This window comes from Cervus canadensis, chromosome 12, assembly GCF_019320065.1.
Source record: "Cervus canadensis isolate Bull #8, Minnesota chromosome 12, ASM1932006v1, whole genome shotgun sequence".
Taxonomy (NCBI): domain Eukaryota; kingdom Metazoa; phylum Chordata; class Mammalia; order Artiodactyla; family Cervidae; genus Cervus; species Cervus canadensis.
Window position 1 is genome coordinate 77,097,355 of NC_057397.1, and position 15,809 is coordinate 77,113,163.

The 15,809-nt window shown below is 43.1% G+C and overlaps 1 protein-coding gene across 7 annotated transcripts in view; it reads left to right on the top strand.

The window, feature by feature from the left end:
- COL14A1 (collagen type XIV alpha 1 chain) overlaps positions 1-15,809 on the top strand; it is a 225,477-nt gene that overhangs the window by 155,934 nt on the left and 53,734 nt on the right. For all 7 annotated transcript variants that reach the window (XM_043484139.1, XM_043484143.1, XM_043484145.1 and 4 more), the window contains exons 35-40: positions 527-604; positions 3,528-3,614; positions 10,739-10,792; positions 12,781-12,876; positions 14,061-14,114; positions 14,481-14,534. In XM_043484139.1, coding sequence (XP_043340074.1) covers positions 527-604; positions 3,528-3,614; positions 10,739-10,792; positions 12,781-12,876; positions 14,061-14,114; positions 14,481-14,534 — 423 coding nt within the window. The remainder of the gene's footprint in view (positions 1-526; positions 605-3,527; positions 3,615-10,738; positions 10,793-12,780; positions 12,877-14,060; positions 14,115-14,480; positions 14,535-15,809) is intronic.

Consider the following 15,809-nt stretch of genomic DNA (forward strand, 5'->3'; position numbering starts at 1 on the left):
CTTGGCGTAACTGTGGTGGACCGTAAGGGAGGATTTCCACAGAGGCTCCAAGCGTTTTTACGTAGTGATGGGAGGAAGAACTGTGATGAGTGAGGCAGTTTGGATGATGGATGGAGTAACCTCTGACAGAAGTCTTAAATCACTGTGTGTTTGAGGAGTGACTTTTAACACTTATCCATTGTGATATTATGTTATAAATGTGTTGGTGTTCTACTGTGTAAGGTGACTCAGATGGTAAAGGGTCTGCTTGCAGCGCAGGAGAGCCAGGATCAATCCCTGGGTCGGGAATATGCCCTGGAGAACGGAACGGCAACCCACTCCAGGATTCCTGCCTGGAGGACCCCATGGACAGAGGACCCTGGCGGGCTGCAGTCCATAGGGTCACAAAGACTCAGACACGACTGAGCGTCTAACAACACTATGTAATATATGCTGTGAAGTCATTATAAATTATAAACACAATATATCTTTTATTAAACATTGTATATATCTTTTATTGACCAACAATTTTCTTTTTAAATTGCAGTTCCAGTTACAGATGTTTGATATTGTTTGTTCCACATCATGGGCCAATAAAGACAAATGCTGTGAGCTTCCTGCCCTGGTAAGAATTCTTCTTTTACTATTTCTGTTCTTTGCTGAAATTTTCTAAAGTTACATTTAATTGGCAGTGCTGAAAATGAAATGCCATCTCACAAAACTCATGTCACAGGTAATTCGTTATGATGATGATGATGAAAATTAAAAAGCACTTAGGAAGGAGGTGTATCTGGAATCGGCAGGCACACTGGCATGCAGGGTAGGAACTGCCCGGCTACACGGGGCGCCACTTACATGGAGTCCAGATGTTCCCAAACTCCACGTTCACGAATTCTTTGGTGTCGCAGTAATTGTTTTTCATGGCGCCCCAGAGGCAAAGAAATATCTAATAATTCCATATATGAGGTCATTAGGTCCAAACGTCTTCATAAGTGTTTGTATCTTAAAAATTCTGCTGTATGAAACAACCATATATTAATATATAAATCAAAATTTTTAAGTGATATACTTATTTTTGAATAACCACAACTACTTATTAATGGGATGTGTGTGCCTGTTGAGAATGCACAGTTTCTCAGATCTTGGAATCTGATTGGACATTACCACCCTCACTTCTTCCTTTTTAAAAAAAAATATTTATTTATGTGTCTGTGCCAGGTCTTAGCTGCAGCACGGGGGACCTTTAGTTGCAAGGGGGACCCAGCTCCCTGGTGAGGGGTCTGACTGGGCCCTGCATTGGGGCTCAGAGTCTCAGCCTCTGGACCAGCAGGGAAGGCCCACCTTCCCTTCCTTTCCACGCTGATTTTCCCCATGGTATTGCTTTCCTTCATAGCAAGTGCTGATAAAACAGATTTACAAATTTTTTTTTTTGGTCTTTGGGGTCTTAGTTTCCTGACTAGGGCCATGGCCCCCTGCTGTGGAAACATGGAGTCTTAACCCCTGGACTTCAGGGAAGTCGCTTGTAGTGTTGAAATTGTGACCTATTATACCTTGAGGTTGGAGAAGGCAATGGCAACCCACTCCAGTACTCTTGCCTGGAAAATCCCATGGACGGAGGAGCCTGGTGGGCTGCAGTCTGTGGGGTCGCACAGAGTCGGACACGACTGAAGCGACTTAGCAGCAGCAGTACTTGAGCTAGTTGTGTATACAGAGTCCAATGGGTACTGAATTTTGCCGTTTCTCTTGATTTTTTTTTTAAAGCTCAGAGTGCTCCTGTGAATTTCCTGTAATGCCCCAGGCCTTCTTTCCACACAATCTGGGACCATAGTCATAATCTATTTAACTTAGGCAAAGCTGCTAGAAAAATAAACCTTTTCTCATTATAAATACCAAATGTAACTCACCAGGGTTGATGACTGTATATTTAAAAATGGATTGTTCATATCTAAGGATCTTTAGGATCAGTGAGCTGAAATGTTGACCCTGTTACGTTTGGACGGGAGTCATGTCTTAAGAATTCAACCTGGAGCATGGTCAAGCATGGGGAAGACGTCATCAAGTCTAAAAAAATCTCCTTTTTTAAGACCTTACACCAGCTCACGTCATCTGCTGCAGGCCATCTATGCATGGTGACTTTGTCTGAGGAGGGAGCGACCTTTTTTTTCATCAAAATAAGTTTCCATTAAACTATGGTGAGGAATTAAAGCAGAGACACTATGATGCTGTGCATAAGGGCAGATGGACTGGAGGCTGTACGGAAGCACCCAGAACCCTATCCTGCGTCAAGCAGAGTGTAATCACCGTGTCTCCTAGAAGATCCCTGCTGTCTCTGAGATGTTCTTTCCCTTTCTGTCACTGAAGGTGTGCAAGTCCCGTGGTAGAAAGACTCAGATGGAGACACAGTCAACAGCAGTGGCAAAACCATTACACAGTCTCTGGTCACAGGAGGCCTGCTGTCAGCCTGCTTGGGGGGATCTTTCAGGATTCTTAAGTCTGTATTTCCTTCAAGCTGCCCAACATATCAAGCCAGATAGATACGTTAGCAGGGTTTTCCCTTTCCTGCAATGAGCTGAAACTTTTGAATATTGTCCAACATTTGGAGAAAAGCATATGAAGGCTCTTTGCTCAGACTCTTTTGGATTTCTGTTGTGACTATTTCAGGGCCTGAAATTATTTTCAACTTGACAGTTCAGTTATCATCTGTCCTCTATTCAGCTCTAACCTTTCCCCGAGATCTTAGAAAACAAAGCTCACTTTATCTATCCAAAGGGACTGATGAACCCTTTCTAGTTTTTCATCCTAGGGCGGACTTTTCTTGGCTATTCCTCCGAATGGGATATTCATGAATCATTCAGTAGCTCTTAGCAGGTGCTCTGTCTTGCTTTACACCCCAGTGACTCATTCAGGCGTATTCAGTCTGACTTAAATAATCTATCTTGTGGTGTCACCTGGCACCAGAATTCTCCGAGAGGAAGTGACCTCTTATCCCAAAGCTTTAGATAGGTGCTGTGATGGTATCTTACTTTCAGTCACAGAATGAGACCAGGAGTTAAGTTGCTGCAGGCGTGTGTGAGATGTGTCTAACCACCATTTTATTTTCTTTTGGTTCTTGGTCTTAGTGTGGATGCAGTTTCCTACAAGTTTTCTTTTATCCTTTGAAATGGAAAAAAGTGTTGTAACACTAAGGAAATTTTCAGGACCTTTAGTTCGTAGAGTACCACTTATCCAACTGAATTAAATAGTAACCAGAATTTTGGGGTGGTTTTTTTTTTTTGCCTCCACTTCTGCCTTTCTTGCTTCACCTGGATTCCCAAGCTGGTTTTGTCAACATCCTTTGATAACGATGATGATTAATGCCTTACTAGACACCCATTCATTGTTTCTTTAAAGAAAAGATTTTGTGGTCAGAAGGGAATATTCTCTGCCTTTCTAGACTAATGCTCACTGAAGAATTTTTTTTGAAGTGTCTCCAAATGTTTCCTTTGAGTCATAAAGTCGTTTTCATAGACCATCTTGTTAATAGTCATGCTATTTCTTTTTCTCCGCAGAGGGATGAGGAGGCCTGCCCAGAACTCCCCCACGGCTGCTCCTGTTCGGAAATCAACAAAGCGGCTCTGGGGCCAGCAGGCCCACCGGTCAGTCTTGCCTCATTTGACCTTAAATGTTATAGGATGGTTGTTACAAAGGTTACTAATTTCCCCTGAATCATCCTACGGCTTCTTTTTTAATAGTGGATACTCCCCTGACAACATGGCCAAGTTCATGGCCATTCAGCTTGAGACTTGATCTCTTAGCAATTATGCAAGTAAAGACGACCTCGTGACTAAGTGCCGGCCAGGGAGAGAGGTGTGTGCACTCACCCTGGATCGTTGCTCTTGCGTGAAAACCGAATGCCCCCCTTTGAGCGTGTGGTAGTGGATTCACTGTGACAAGCAGTGCTCTGGGCACAGCACAGCGATACGATGGAGGCACCGGAGGTTCACACTCCTTTCGTGATAAAGCGACTCTACGACACTGCACAGCTCAGACTTTTTTTTTTTTTTAATTTATTTGTTTATTTTTTCAGTGGGTTTTGTCATACATTGACATGAATCAGCAATAGATTTACACGTATTCCCCATCCCGATCCCCCCTCCCACCTCCCTCTCCACCCGATTCCTCTGGGTCTTCCCAGTGCACCAGGCCCAAGCACTTGTCTCATGCATCCCACCTGGGCTGGTGACCTGTTTCACCATAGATAATATATATGCTGTTCTTTCGCAACATCCCACCCTCACCTTCTCCCACAGAGTTCAAAAGTCTGTTCTGTATTTCTGTGTCTCTTTTTCTGTTTTGCATATAGGGTTGTCGTTACCATCTTTCTAAATTCCATATATATGTGTTAGTATGCTGTAATGTTCTTTATCTTTCTGGCTTACTTCACTCTGTATAATGGGCTCCAGTTTCATCCATCTCATTAGAACTGATTCAAATGAATTCTTTTTAACGGCTGAGTAATATTCCATGGTGTATATGTACCACAGCTTCCTTATCCATTCATCTGCTGATGGACATCTAGGTTGCTTCCATGTCCTGGCTATTATAAACAGTACAGCTCAGACTTTAATCTAAGAATGATAAATCTCCTGCCTTGCATAAGTGTTAATAGTGACCTCCATGAAAACAGTCAGACAGCTTTCCAAACTAATGAACTGGGAGTGCAATTCTAGATTAACAGTTATTTCCTCTGAGCACTTTGTAGATGCTATTACAATGTCTTATCGCTTCCATTGTTGCTATAGAGAAGTCAGCTGTCAGTTGAATCAACTGTCATTTTTCTGTGAGAAATATTTTCTCCCTTAGTTTCTTTTAAGATTCTTTTGTCATTAATGATCAGAAGTTTCACTACAGTATATTCTGATGCTACTATTTTGTAGTCTTGGAAAGTTGAGGGCTTTATGAATTTGAATACCAATGTTTCTCATACATTTCGGAGTTTTCATAGTCATTTTCTTTTTAAATATTCCCTCTCTCTAATCATCTCTATTCTTCTGAAATGCCAACTAGATGTGTATTATACTTTCTAATTTTACTCTCTTTTTAACCCTTTTAACCTCTAATTTATTTTCTATTTGTGCTGCCAGGCTTTATTCTGTGTAATATCTTCAAAATTACTTTCTGATATCCTGTGTGTTTCAGTTCACTTCAGTCACTCAGTCGTGTCTGACTCTTTGCGACCCCATGATTCGCAGCAAGCCAGGCCTCCCTGTCTATCACCAACTCCTGGAGTTTACCCAAACTCACATCCATCGAGTTGGTGATGCCATCCAGCCATCTCATCCTCTGTCGTCCCCATCTCCTCCTGCCTCCAGTCCCTCCCAGCATCGGGGTCTTTTCCAATGAGTCAACTCTTTGCATGAGGTGGCCAAAGTACTGGAGTTTCAGCTTCAACATCAGTCCTTCCAGTGAACACCCAGGACTGATTTCCTTTAGGATGGACTGGTTGGATCTCCTTGCAGTCCAAGAGACTCTCATGAGTCTTCTCCAACACCACAGTTCAAAAGCATCAATTCTTTGGCTCTCAGCTTTCTTTATGGTCCAACTCTCACATCCATACATGACCACTGGAAAAACCATAGCCTTGACTAGACGGACCTTTGTTGGCAAAGTAATGTCTCTGCTTTTTAATATGCTATCTAGGTTGGTCATAACTTTCCTTCCAAGGAGTAAGCGTCTTTTAATTTCATGACTGCAATCACCATCTGCAGTGATTTTGGAGCCCAAAAAAATAAAGTCAGCCACTGTTTCCACTGTTTCCCCATCTATTTCCCATGAAGTGATGGGACCGGATGCCATGATCTTAGTTTTCTGAATGTTGAGCTTTAAACCAACTTTTTCACTCTCCTCTTTCACTTTCATCAAGAGGCTTTTTAGTTCTTCTTCACTTTCAGCCATAAGGGTGTGTCATCTGCATATCTGAGGTTATTGCTATTTCTCCCGGCAACCTTGATTCCAGCTTGTGCTTCATCCAGCCCAGCGTTTCTCATGATGCACTCTGCATTTCAGTTAAATAAGCAGGGTGACAATATACAGCCTTGACATACTCCTTTTCCTATTTGGAACCAGTGTGTTGTTCCATGTCCAGTTCTAACTGTTGCTTCTTGACCTGCATATAGGTTTCTCAAGAGGCAGGTCAGGTGGTCTGGTATTCCCATCTCTTTCACAATTTTCCACAGTTTATTGTGATCCACACAGCCAAAGGCTTTGGCAAAGTCAATAAAGCAGAAATAGATGTTTTTCTGGAACTCTCTTACTTTTTCGATGATCCAGCAGATGTTGGCAGTTTGATCTCTGGTTCCTCTGCCTTTTCTAAAACTAGCTTGAACATCTGGAAGTTCACGGTTCACGTATTGCTGAAGCCTGGCTTGGAGAATTTTGAGCATTACTTTACTAGCATGTGAGATGAGTGCAATTGTGTGGTAGTTTGAGCATTATTTGGCTTGCCTTTCTTTGGAATTGGAATGAAAACTGACCTTTGCCAGTCCTGTGGCCACTGCTGAGTTTTCCAAATTTGCTGGCATATTGAGTGCAGCACTTTCACAGCCTCATCTTTCAGGATTTGAAATAGCTCGACTGGAATTCCATTAACTCCACTAGCTTTGTTCATAGTGATGCTTTCTAAGGCCCACTTGACTTCACATTCCAGGATGTCTGGCTCTAGGTGAGTGATCACACCATCATGATTGTGTGTTTAGCTCTGTTTAATATGCTGCTTAACCTATGCACTGTGTTTCTGATTGTGATTATCATATTTAGTTTATCTAGATGTTATATTTGGTTCCATTTCAAACCTTCTGGTCATTTGTATAGCCTCTTCTTCTTTTGTAACATTTTCAAGACTTTTTTCTTTAAATATTTTCAATATGATTTACATTCTTTATCTGATAATTTGGATATCTGTAGTATATGTGGTCTTGATTCTGCCATTTGTTTTGTTGATATTTTTATTCATGCTATATTGTTTCCACATGTCTTTTGTGGTTTTGAGGGGGGGTGTATATTTGTGTTTGCATCACTTGAAACTTTCTGGGAATATGTTGAGCCCATGTTTGAGCTGCATTTTTTGAGAGAGTGTATGTTTCTGCTTCTGTTAATATCCTGGTTGTACAAACCAGCTGAAAACCAGTAAATTCTGGTCCCTCAATTGTATGAGAATCAGTTTCTGGGTAGTACTTCTTAGTGGAGACATTTACTCCTCCCATAGCTAAAGTGGAAAAAAATCTTGCTTTTCCACCTGCTAGTGACAATTTTTTTTGTTGTTCTAGCTCACTCAAATTGCCGTCTTTGTAGTTCCTCAGCTTTAAAGCACGCTTCATATTCTGCCCACCCCTGCTCATCATGGAGCTCGGTTCCCTCTGCACGGCCGTGTGTGGGCTGTGTGATGCCCGCTTTCCAGCCAACCTCAGCCCCTCCCCTCTCCTCCCTCGGGGCAGCCTCAGTGATGCCTGCTGCTCTGGTGTTTTGTTTCTTTTTCCTTATGGTACTTAAGGATTCAGTTCCTAATTAGAATAGCCTTTATTTTATTTTAAACAGCATTAATAAGCCTTTTTAGCTGGAGGCTTTTCAAGTTTTTTTCATCTGCAATGCTGCTGGAACAAGTTATAAAATATTTACGTACGACCTAAGAATCAAACTCTGTAATGAGGAAAGAAGCAGCGGAGAAGCGGAAAAGCAGGGTTGAGCTCTGACTTGTGGAGATAGAAGAAGAGGTAACATGGAAACGCTATTGGCATTTTCAAGTATAATAAACTATTTAAGAAACAGTGTCCCAAACAGTATGGCTTCCAAGGTAGCTTGGTGATAAAGAATCTGCCTGAATGAAGGAGACATGGGTTTAATCCCTGGGTCAGGAAGATCCCCTGGAGAAGGAAAGGGCAACCCACTCCAGTATTCTTGCCTGGGAAATCCCATGGACAGAAGAACCTTGCAGGCTTCTTCCATGGGGTCGCAAAGAGCTGGACATGACTTAGTGACTAAGCAATAAAAGAAACAAATCCCCCAGTGTATGCAATAAACCCTGCCTGGTGATTTAACACAGTTGCGACTGTTTTCTTATTCAAGAATTTACCTAGTGATAGGTGCCAATAAAACTCCATAAAAGCCATAGGACGCCATGGGTGAAAGAACCATATTCCTTTTGCCTAGACTAACCCTTTCTTATTAAAAGGATGAAAGTTCACATCCACAAACATTTGCTGAATTCCTGTCACCCACTCCATGATGAAGGTTAGGTATAAGGTGGAAAATAAGTTAGAAGTATAAAAAGGTCCCTGGATTTTGTAGACCTGGAACCTCGGGTGTGAGTATCTGTGAACCACATTGCCACATTTGGACAAAACGTTCAACTAAAAGACAATCAATCATTTAAGATGAACAAACACAATTAAAGAGGTGCCAGAATGAGTATGTTAATTGGAATGCACTAGTCTTGTTGCAAGGAACAGAAAATTTGACTAATGCAATGATGTAGATCATTGGGATGCTTGAACATTCATAATTTGCTCAGCAAAATACCTAGAGGTAGATGGTCCCAAGCAAATATGGCCGCTCAACAACTTTATCAAGACCCAAGCTTGTTCCAGCTTCCAAATTTCCCTTCTTTAGACTTATGGCTTCTTGATCATATTGGCTCAAACCAGTTAATATGCCCAACTGATTTGATTCAGTTCAGTTCAGTTCATTCGCTCAGTCATGTCTGACTCTTGGTGACCACATGAACTGCAGCAACCCAGCACCCCTGTCCATCACCAACTCCCGGAGTTTACTCAGACTCATCTCCATTGAGTTGGTGATGCATCCAACCATCTCATCCTCTGTCGCCCCCTTCTTCTCCCACCTTCAATCTTTCCCAGCATCAGGGTCTTTTCAAATGAGTCAGTTCTTCACATCAGGTGGCCAAAGTACTAGAGTTTCAGCTTTAGCATCACTCCTTCCAATGAACACCCAGGACTGATTTCCTTTAGGAGATGGACTGGTTGGATCTCTTTGCAGTTCAATGAACTCTCAAGAATCTTCTCCAACACCACAGATCAAAAGCATCAATTCTTCGGTGCTCAGCTTTCTTTGTAGTCTAACTGTCACATCCATACATGACTACTGGAAAAACCCTAGCCTTGACTAGATGGACCTTTGTTGGCAAAGTAATGTCTCTGCCTTTCAATATGCTGTCTAGGTTGGTCATAACTTTCTTTCCAAGGAGTAAGCGTCTTTTAATTTCATGGCTGCAATCACCATCTGCAGTGATTTTGGAGCCCCAAAAAATAAAGTCAGCCACTGTTTCTACTGTTTCCCCACCTATTTGCCATGAAGTGATGGGACCAGATGCCATGATCTTAGTTTTCTGAATGTTGAGCTTTAAGCCACCTTTTTCACTCTCCTCTTTCACTTTCATCAAGAGGCTTTTTAGTTCTTCTTCACTTTCAGCCATAAGGGTGTGTCATCTGCATATCTGAGGTTATTGATATTTCTCCCGGCAACCTTGATTCCAGCTTGTGCTTCATCCAACCCAGCGTTTCTCATGATGTACTCTGCATAGAAGTTAAATAATGATTTGATTACTATATGCTAAAAATCTAGACGCTAAGCAGCTGACTGATGCTGGGAGTGAGTGTAAGTGCTTAAGACGAGCTGGAGGAGGTCTTGACTGTTACCCGATCCAGTCTTTTCCCAAGGGAGGCGAGTGCTGATGCTAACAGAAGGATCATCAGTAGTCACGGACACAGCCAGAGGTCAAATGAACGCATCCAATGAGAAGCCACTCCATTTTCAATGATCTTTTCATCCTTCTACTCTAGTGAAAGTAATATTCTTAGACCAGTGCCCATGTGACCCTTCTAACCCTTACTCACCCCATTTTAATAAAGAGCAAGCCCTTTGCTCACAGTTTGCACTAGGAACAAAATCTAGCTAAGTTTAGTAACGTTACTTATAGTATATTTTCAAGTTTGCCTCACATTCTTAGTAAGTAATATGTTTTCCCATCTGCTATAGTACATAATATTTGCTTTTGAAGTATATTTAAGTGAAGTAAGAGTCAAGTAAAAAATATTCAGAGTATATTTACATATATGTTATGCACACATATACAAAGAATATGTTTGCAAAGAATGTGTATACACATACATACATATTTATTGTATTATGTATTATGTACATATATGTATAAACAAAATACTACTAAATGATAATACAGGCAGTGCATTAATGTGACAGAAATTTTAAGGGGAAAATGCAAATACCTGAAGTTTCAGAAGCACTAAATAGCTTTTTATGATATAAATAAAGAGAAATAAATTATTACTATTTTATGTGCTTTTTACAATTTAACATAATACAATCTAATTAAATAATTTAATCTCAAAGTTGTGGTATAAGACATGCATATAATTTTAGATTAACAGTATGTTTTTTATTATTTGCATTATTAATAGCAGTAATCTTACACACGCAATCAAAAGATCCTGTAGCCTTTTTTTTTTTATTTAAAGGGAGTTAGCATAGAAAGTTTGCTCAAATTCTGAAACCCTTAACAGGAAGAGGTGAGTGTGGGGGACAGACCTCGGTTGAGGAACACAGTGAACATATCATCACACAATGTGTGTGTGTGATTTTGGCCTTTGTACAAAATAAGAATTACATAATCCATATTGTTAAGGGAAACAAATACACTATATTGCTTTCAGATTTGTCTTTGTGCTAACACTTAACATCTTTCTGCCAGGGGGGCCCAGGACTCCGAGGACCGAAGGGCCAGCGGGGTGACCCGGGCCTAAAGGTAAGGCTATCTCTCTCCCTCTCACCCCCAGGCATGGCACAGTTTTGGAGGAAGTAGTAGTTACCCTTGGCAATCTAAAGCTCCTTATATAGTTTTTAAATTTTTAAAAATCGTATTTTGGAGTATGATGCTGCTGCTACTGCTAAGTCGCTTCAGTCGTGTTGGACACTGTGAGACCCCATAGACGGCAGCCCACCAGGCTCCCCCGTCCCTGGGATCCTCCAGGCAAGAACACTGGGGCGGGTTGCCGTTTCCTTCTCCAATGCATGAAAGCAAAAAGTGAAAGTGAAGTCGCTCAGTCGTGTCCGACTCTTCCCGACCCCATGGACTGCAGCCCACCAGGCTCCTCCGTCCATGGGATTCTCCAGGCAAGAGGACTGGAGTGGCGTGCCATTGCCTTCTCCGATTCTGGAGTATAGCTGATAAAAATGCTGTGATAGTTTCGGTGGACAGCAAAGGGACTCAGCCACACATATACAGGTGTCCACTCTCCCCCAGACTCCCTTCCCATCCAGGCTGCCACGTAACGTTGTAAAGCTTCTTATGTTTTTATGGAAGTTGTGTTGAAACCTTTCCCCTTATTCTCAAAAGCTTGTGTGTTTTCGTCAGAAGAAACACCATAACTCAGTGACTAGGTTTCTGGGTCCGAGACGGAGTGTCGGTGCTCCGGGCGGTTTGGTTGCTCACGCGGTGCTTGCTCTTACATCCTCTTTCTTCTGTCTGCAACAAAGATGCATCTTAGGGGGCGCGCCGAATCACAGTGGGGCCGTCGTCCTCCAGGTCATTGTTCAGGTTTTAGACTCCTCTCCTTCCTCCCAGCACGTGCTGTCAGACACACAGCTGTATTTTCCACTCTCACTGCCCAAGGCCACCAAGCGGGGTGCTCAGTCTGCTCACCATACAGAGGCCCCGACTCAGAGGAGCACGCCGCGCAGATCCCGGTCCAGGCACACGTTTCCCTGCTTTGCTCAAAGGCACCCGCGGGATGGCAGACGCCCAGCCTAAGCGTGTTCAGGCCCTACCGATCGTCTCTATTTCTGGCTCCAGGGGCCTGATGGTTCTGACTGATTCTTCATATCTGCCCCAGATCCGTTTCTTTAGAGTTACACTGGATCACAGCACACCCTTAAACCCGCAGTCGTGTGCGGCTGCCTTGAGAGTCAGCCCCAGCTCCTTGGCTTCAGGCCTCCGATGGCTTGTCCCCCGTCCCACCTTCACCGTGCTGCTCTGCCTGTCCTCACCCATCTTGCTTGACTTTCGCTTCAACACGGTCACCTATTAAATCCGCACAGCATTTATCCATGGAGGAGAGAACACTGCAGCTTTTTTTAGAGAAAATTGGAAACAAGTGGAGCAAGGTAAGAGAATGGGGCGAGGCCGAGGGGGAGTTAGTGAAAGGAGGCTGGAGAGAACTGACCAGGCACCACCCAGCTCAACACTCAGACCACACGAGATCACCTTTGCTGTTCTGTTTTGCTTTTTGCGATTGTGGCATGTTTTCTCAGGCAGAGGCGATGTATCTTACTCGGCTCCATCTCGTACGTGCCACAATATCTTTGATAAACGCAGAGCAGTGTCCCAGAGATGACAGTTCACAGTAATGAAGGGAGGGAATGTCGTTTGGCTGGATGGTGGGAACCTTCGCAGGCCAAGAGGGTGGTCTTGTACCGCTTACATCTTCCGGATTTGTGATGCAGTGTGGGGGGTCTAATTACTCCCGTCTTTGGCACAGCATTCTTATTCATGGAAGCAAACATAAATAAAGTTGCAGCAACTACTGTCTGTTTACTCTCCTGGCTCGCCGATGACTCTAGGCCTGGGAGGCGGATCTGTGAGGCTTGGTGTCTCGTCGTCCTATGAGTGTTTTATGTCTTAGGAAAGTTAATGAAATAGAAGATAAATGCGCTCAGCAGGAACATCGGGGTAGCAGGTATTTCTGGGTTCCAGAGGGTCTAACTTACCTTTGGCATGGCTTTCTTGCCTTCCAGGGACCAGACGGCCCTCGGGGTGAAACGGGCCCTCCAGGACCTCAGGGCCCCCCGGGACCCCAGGGACCGAGCGGTCTTTCCATTCAAGGGATGCCTGTGAGTTGCGTCAGTGTTTGGACAGGTCTTGTTGTTCTCACGTCCCCGTGAGTTATAGAGAACGAACTTTTGTCTTCAGTCCCTAGTAATCATCCACAGCCTCTTTCAGCCCCTGAAAGTAAGAACTGGGAAACGAGCATAGTGATCAAGAGCTCCTTCATAAGCCGGCTTTTCACTCGGTAAAGGGGCCTTTGCGTTTCCGAGCGTGCCCAGGGAGCGGGTGTGGCCACAGAGAGCCTGTCTGCAGGGAGAACGCGGGCTTGACGCGCGTGACTCCTTCTCCTTGTTCGCCCAGGTCCTCAGTGGGTGTGAGGAAACCTGCAAAGTGACAATGTTATACAACTTAAGTTTTTCACTTTGTATTTGTAGTAACTGTGGAACTACAACCACAAAAGCCATTTATTTCGATCTTTATCTCCACAGGCCATCAAAGTGGGCTGCGTTGAGTTTAACATTATAGACAATATACTCTTTACAGCCACATGAGTTTGTACCATTGAAAGCAAATTCAGTTCCATTCACTGATTTTCATTTAACTTAGTAGAGGAGTCTAGATTTAAGGAATAAAACCAGTCTCTGTAATTAGTATTTGTGCCATTATATACATTTTAAGGTACATTTTTAATGTAAATGATTTAAATACATTTTTAGCAAATCTTTCTGTGCATATGATTGTGTCTCCCTAGCTCAGATGTCTTCATTTCCAGAGTCATTTACACATGAATGAATTGTTTTTATTTAATATGCCAGTTTGTGTAATTACAATTAGTACTAAGAATTCGTTGAGGTCTTGCTGCAGGTCAGGTGCTGTGTTTGCTTTTGCCTTTTTATAAGTTTCTAGCCAAAACAAAACAGAAGTATATATAGATGTAAGTTTTAAAATCTAAGCTATAAATAATACTGATATATTCAAGACTCTGCTCATATATTCACAGTATAAGCTTAACTAAATCAGATTGTACGCACTGTGTTTAAACTATTCTGAAATACAAACATTCCGCTCTGTAAGCATGCTTACATAAGTTGTGTGGCCTATGTGAAAAGTGAAATATGCTATATTTGGATGTTAGTGTAGAAACAATTTAATGTTGAAAATGTTAAGAGTCAGCAGAGGCAAAGAAGAGACTAGGGATTTACCTGTTTCCTTTTGTGAACTTAACCCCCGTGTCCTTTCGGATGCCCAGGGAATGCCAGGTGAAAAAGGAGAGAAAGGAGAGACCGGGCTGCCGGGCCCTCAGGTACTATTTTGATTTTTCAGTCCATTGCTCTCAGTCCAGAGCTTTACCAAGAAAAAAGACCGTAAAGCTTCTGAAGTCAGCTGTGATCTTGGCGGTGAACGGTTCCCATACTGAGGACTAGCAGCCTGTATTCGGTGACCTTTGGCCCCATCTGAGGGTCCTCCTGGCGCTCCCCTGGGTGAACCCCGGTGGGGGATCTTTGCTTTCCTTCCAGTGAATAAGCTCTGGGTTCCGTGTTCTCAGTCAGGAAAGCTTCACCCTTATGGTTTCAGGTTTGTTTGGAGGCCTTGATTTATTCCGGGGAAGCTGGGTGAGAGGTGGTTGGTTTCCACGATTCTGACACCTTCCTGTCCTTGCTCTGTCTAGGGTGTCCCAGGAAGCATTGGCTCGCCAGGACGCGATGGCTCCCCAGGCCAGAGGGTAAGGATTTGCCCAAGATTGCCCATTAGCACAGTGCATTTCTCACCAAGTCTCTCGTTGCTGCCGGCAGGCTCTGTGCAAGGACGTCAACCATGTGTTTTGTTTTGTTTCCTTTATTTTTTCTCCCATCTATCTACATTCTACTAATCCTGCATTTGTTTCCCTTAACTGGTATTCTTCCGTATCCACAACTTTCCTCAAAACCTAGAAACTTTTAGCAGACCTTCTCAAATCAGCCACACCTCTTTCTGAATGTTCCCAGAAGCTGAATGGAATTTGCACTGAATTGTGGGCGTTGGTCTAACAGATTTTCCAGTTGTTTCAAATACTCAAGGAACAAACCTAAAGGAAATCAAGAATCATAAGAATTGGAATTTAGTGATGATGATTATCTGTAATAGTCTCCACTTGTTCAGTACACATCCGCAGTCAATTCTTGGAACCTGTTCAAGTGGACGGCATTAAAAGAAAGTATAGCGTGGCTGAGGGGTGAGTTGACATCTAGAGTTTGTTTAGTCAACATGTCTTCACTGAACCAGGTTTGAGGTTTTTGTCTTCAAAGAGTCTATAGCTTATTGGGGGAAACAGAACCAAATAAGAAACACATGCTATCATGGGAGAATTTACAGAGCCCTATAGGGACACAAGAATAGATAACCAAGCCAGACCTGGAGGGTTGGGGAAGGAAGGCTTCCCAGAGCGGGCACCATATAGACTGGTTTTGAACTGAGAGAGAGAAATTAGCCAGATACACAAGGACGGGAAAGCTATTGCAAGTAGAGAGAACAGCATGCATGGCGGATGGAGGGGTGGAGTTGAAGAGAAGGTGGGGCATTTCCACTACTGCATGTGGTTCAGTATGGCTGGAGATTAGAGTGCATCGTCTGTATGTGTGTCTGTGTGTGTGCACACGTGTACATGTGTGCACGCACACGTGTACACGTGTGTGCACATGCCTTGGTGTGGAGAGATTGCCAAGAGATGGAACCGAAGGAGTAAACACAAATTCACTGACATCATCTATTCTTTTTTTTCGAACCAAGGATTTTGAGCTTTTACAGGAAGGCAATAGAAAGTTATTACATTTTCAGCAAGAGAGAGAGAGACTGGTCTTCCTCAAAAGGTCACTGGCAGCTGCACAGTTTTTCTTAAGACTGGATTATATACAGCGGCTACCACTTAGATCCAGTCCAGTAAAGGACAGCATGTGCGGCGACATTCGCTGATATCGTAGGGGACAGCTAACCCACTGGATTAGCAAATGATTAGCTGGAG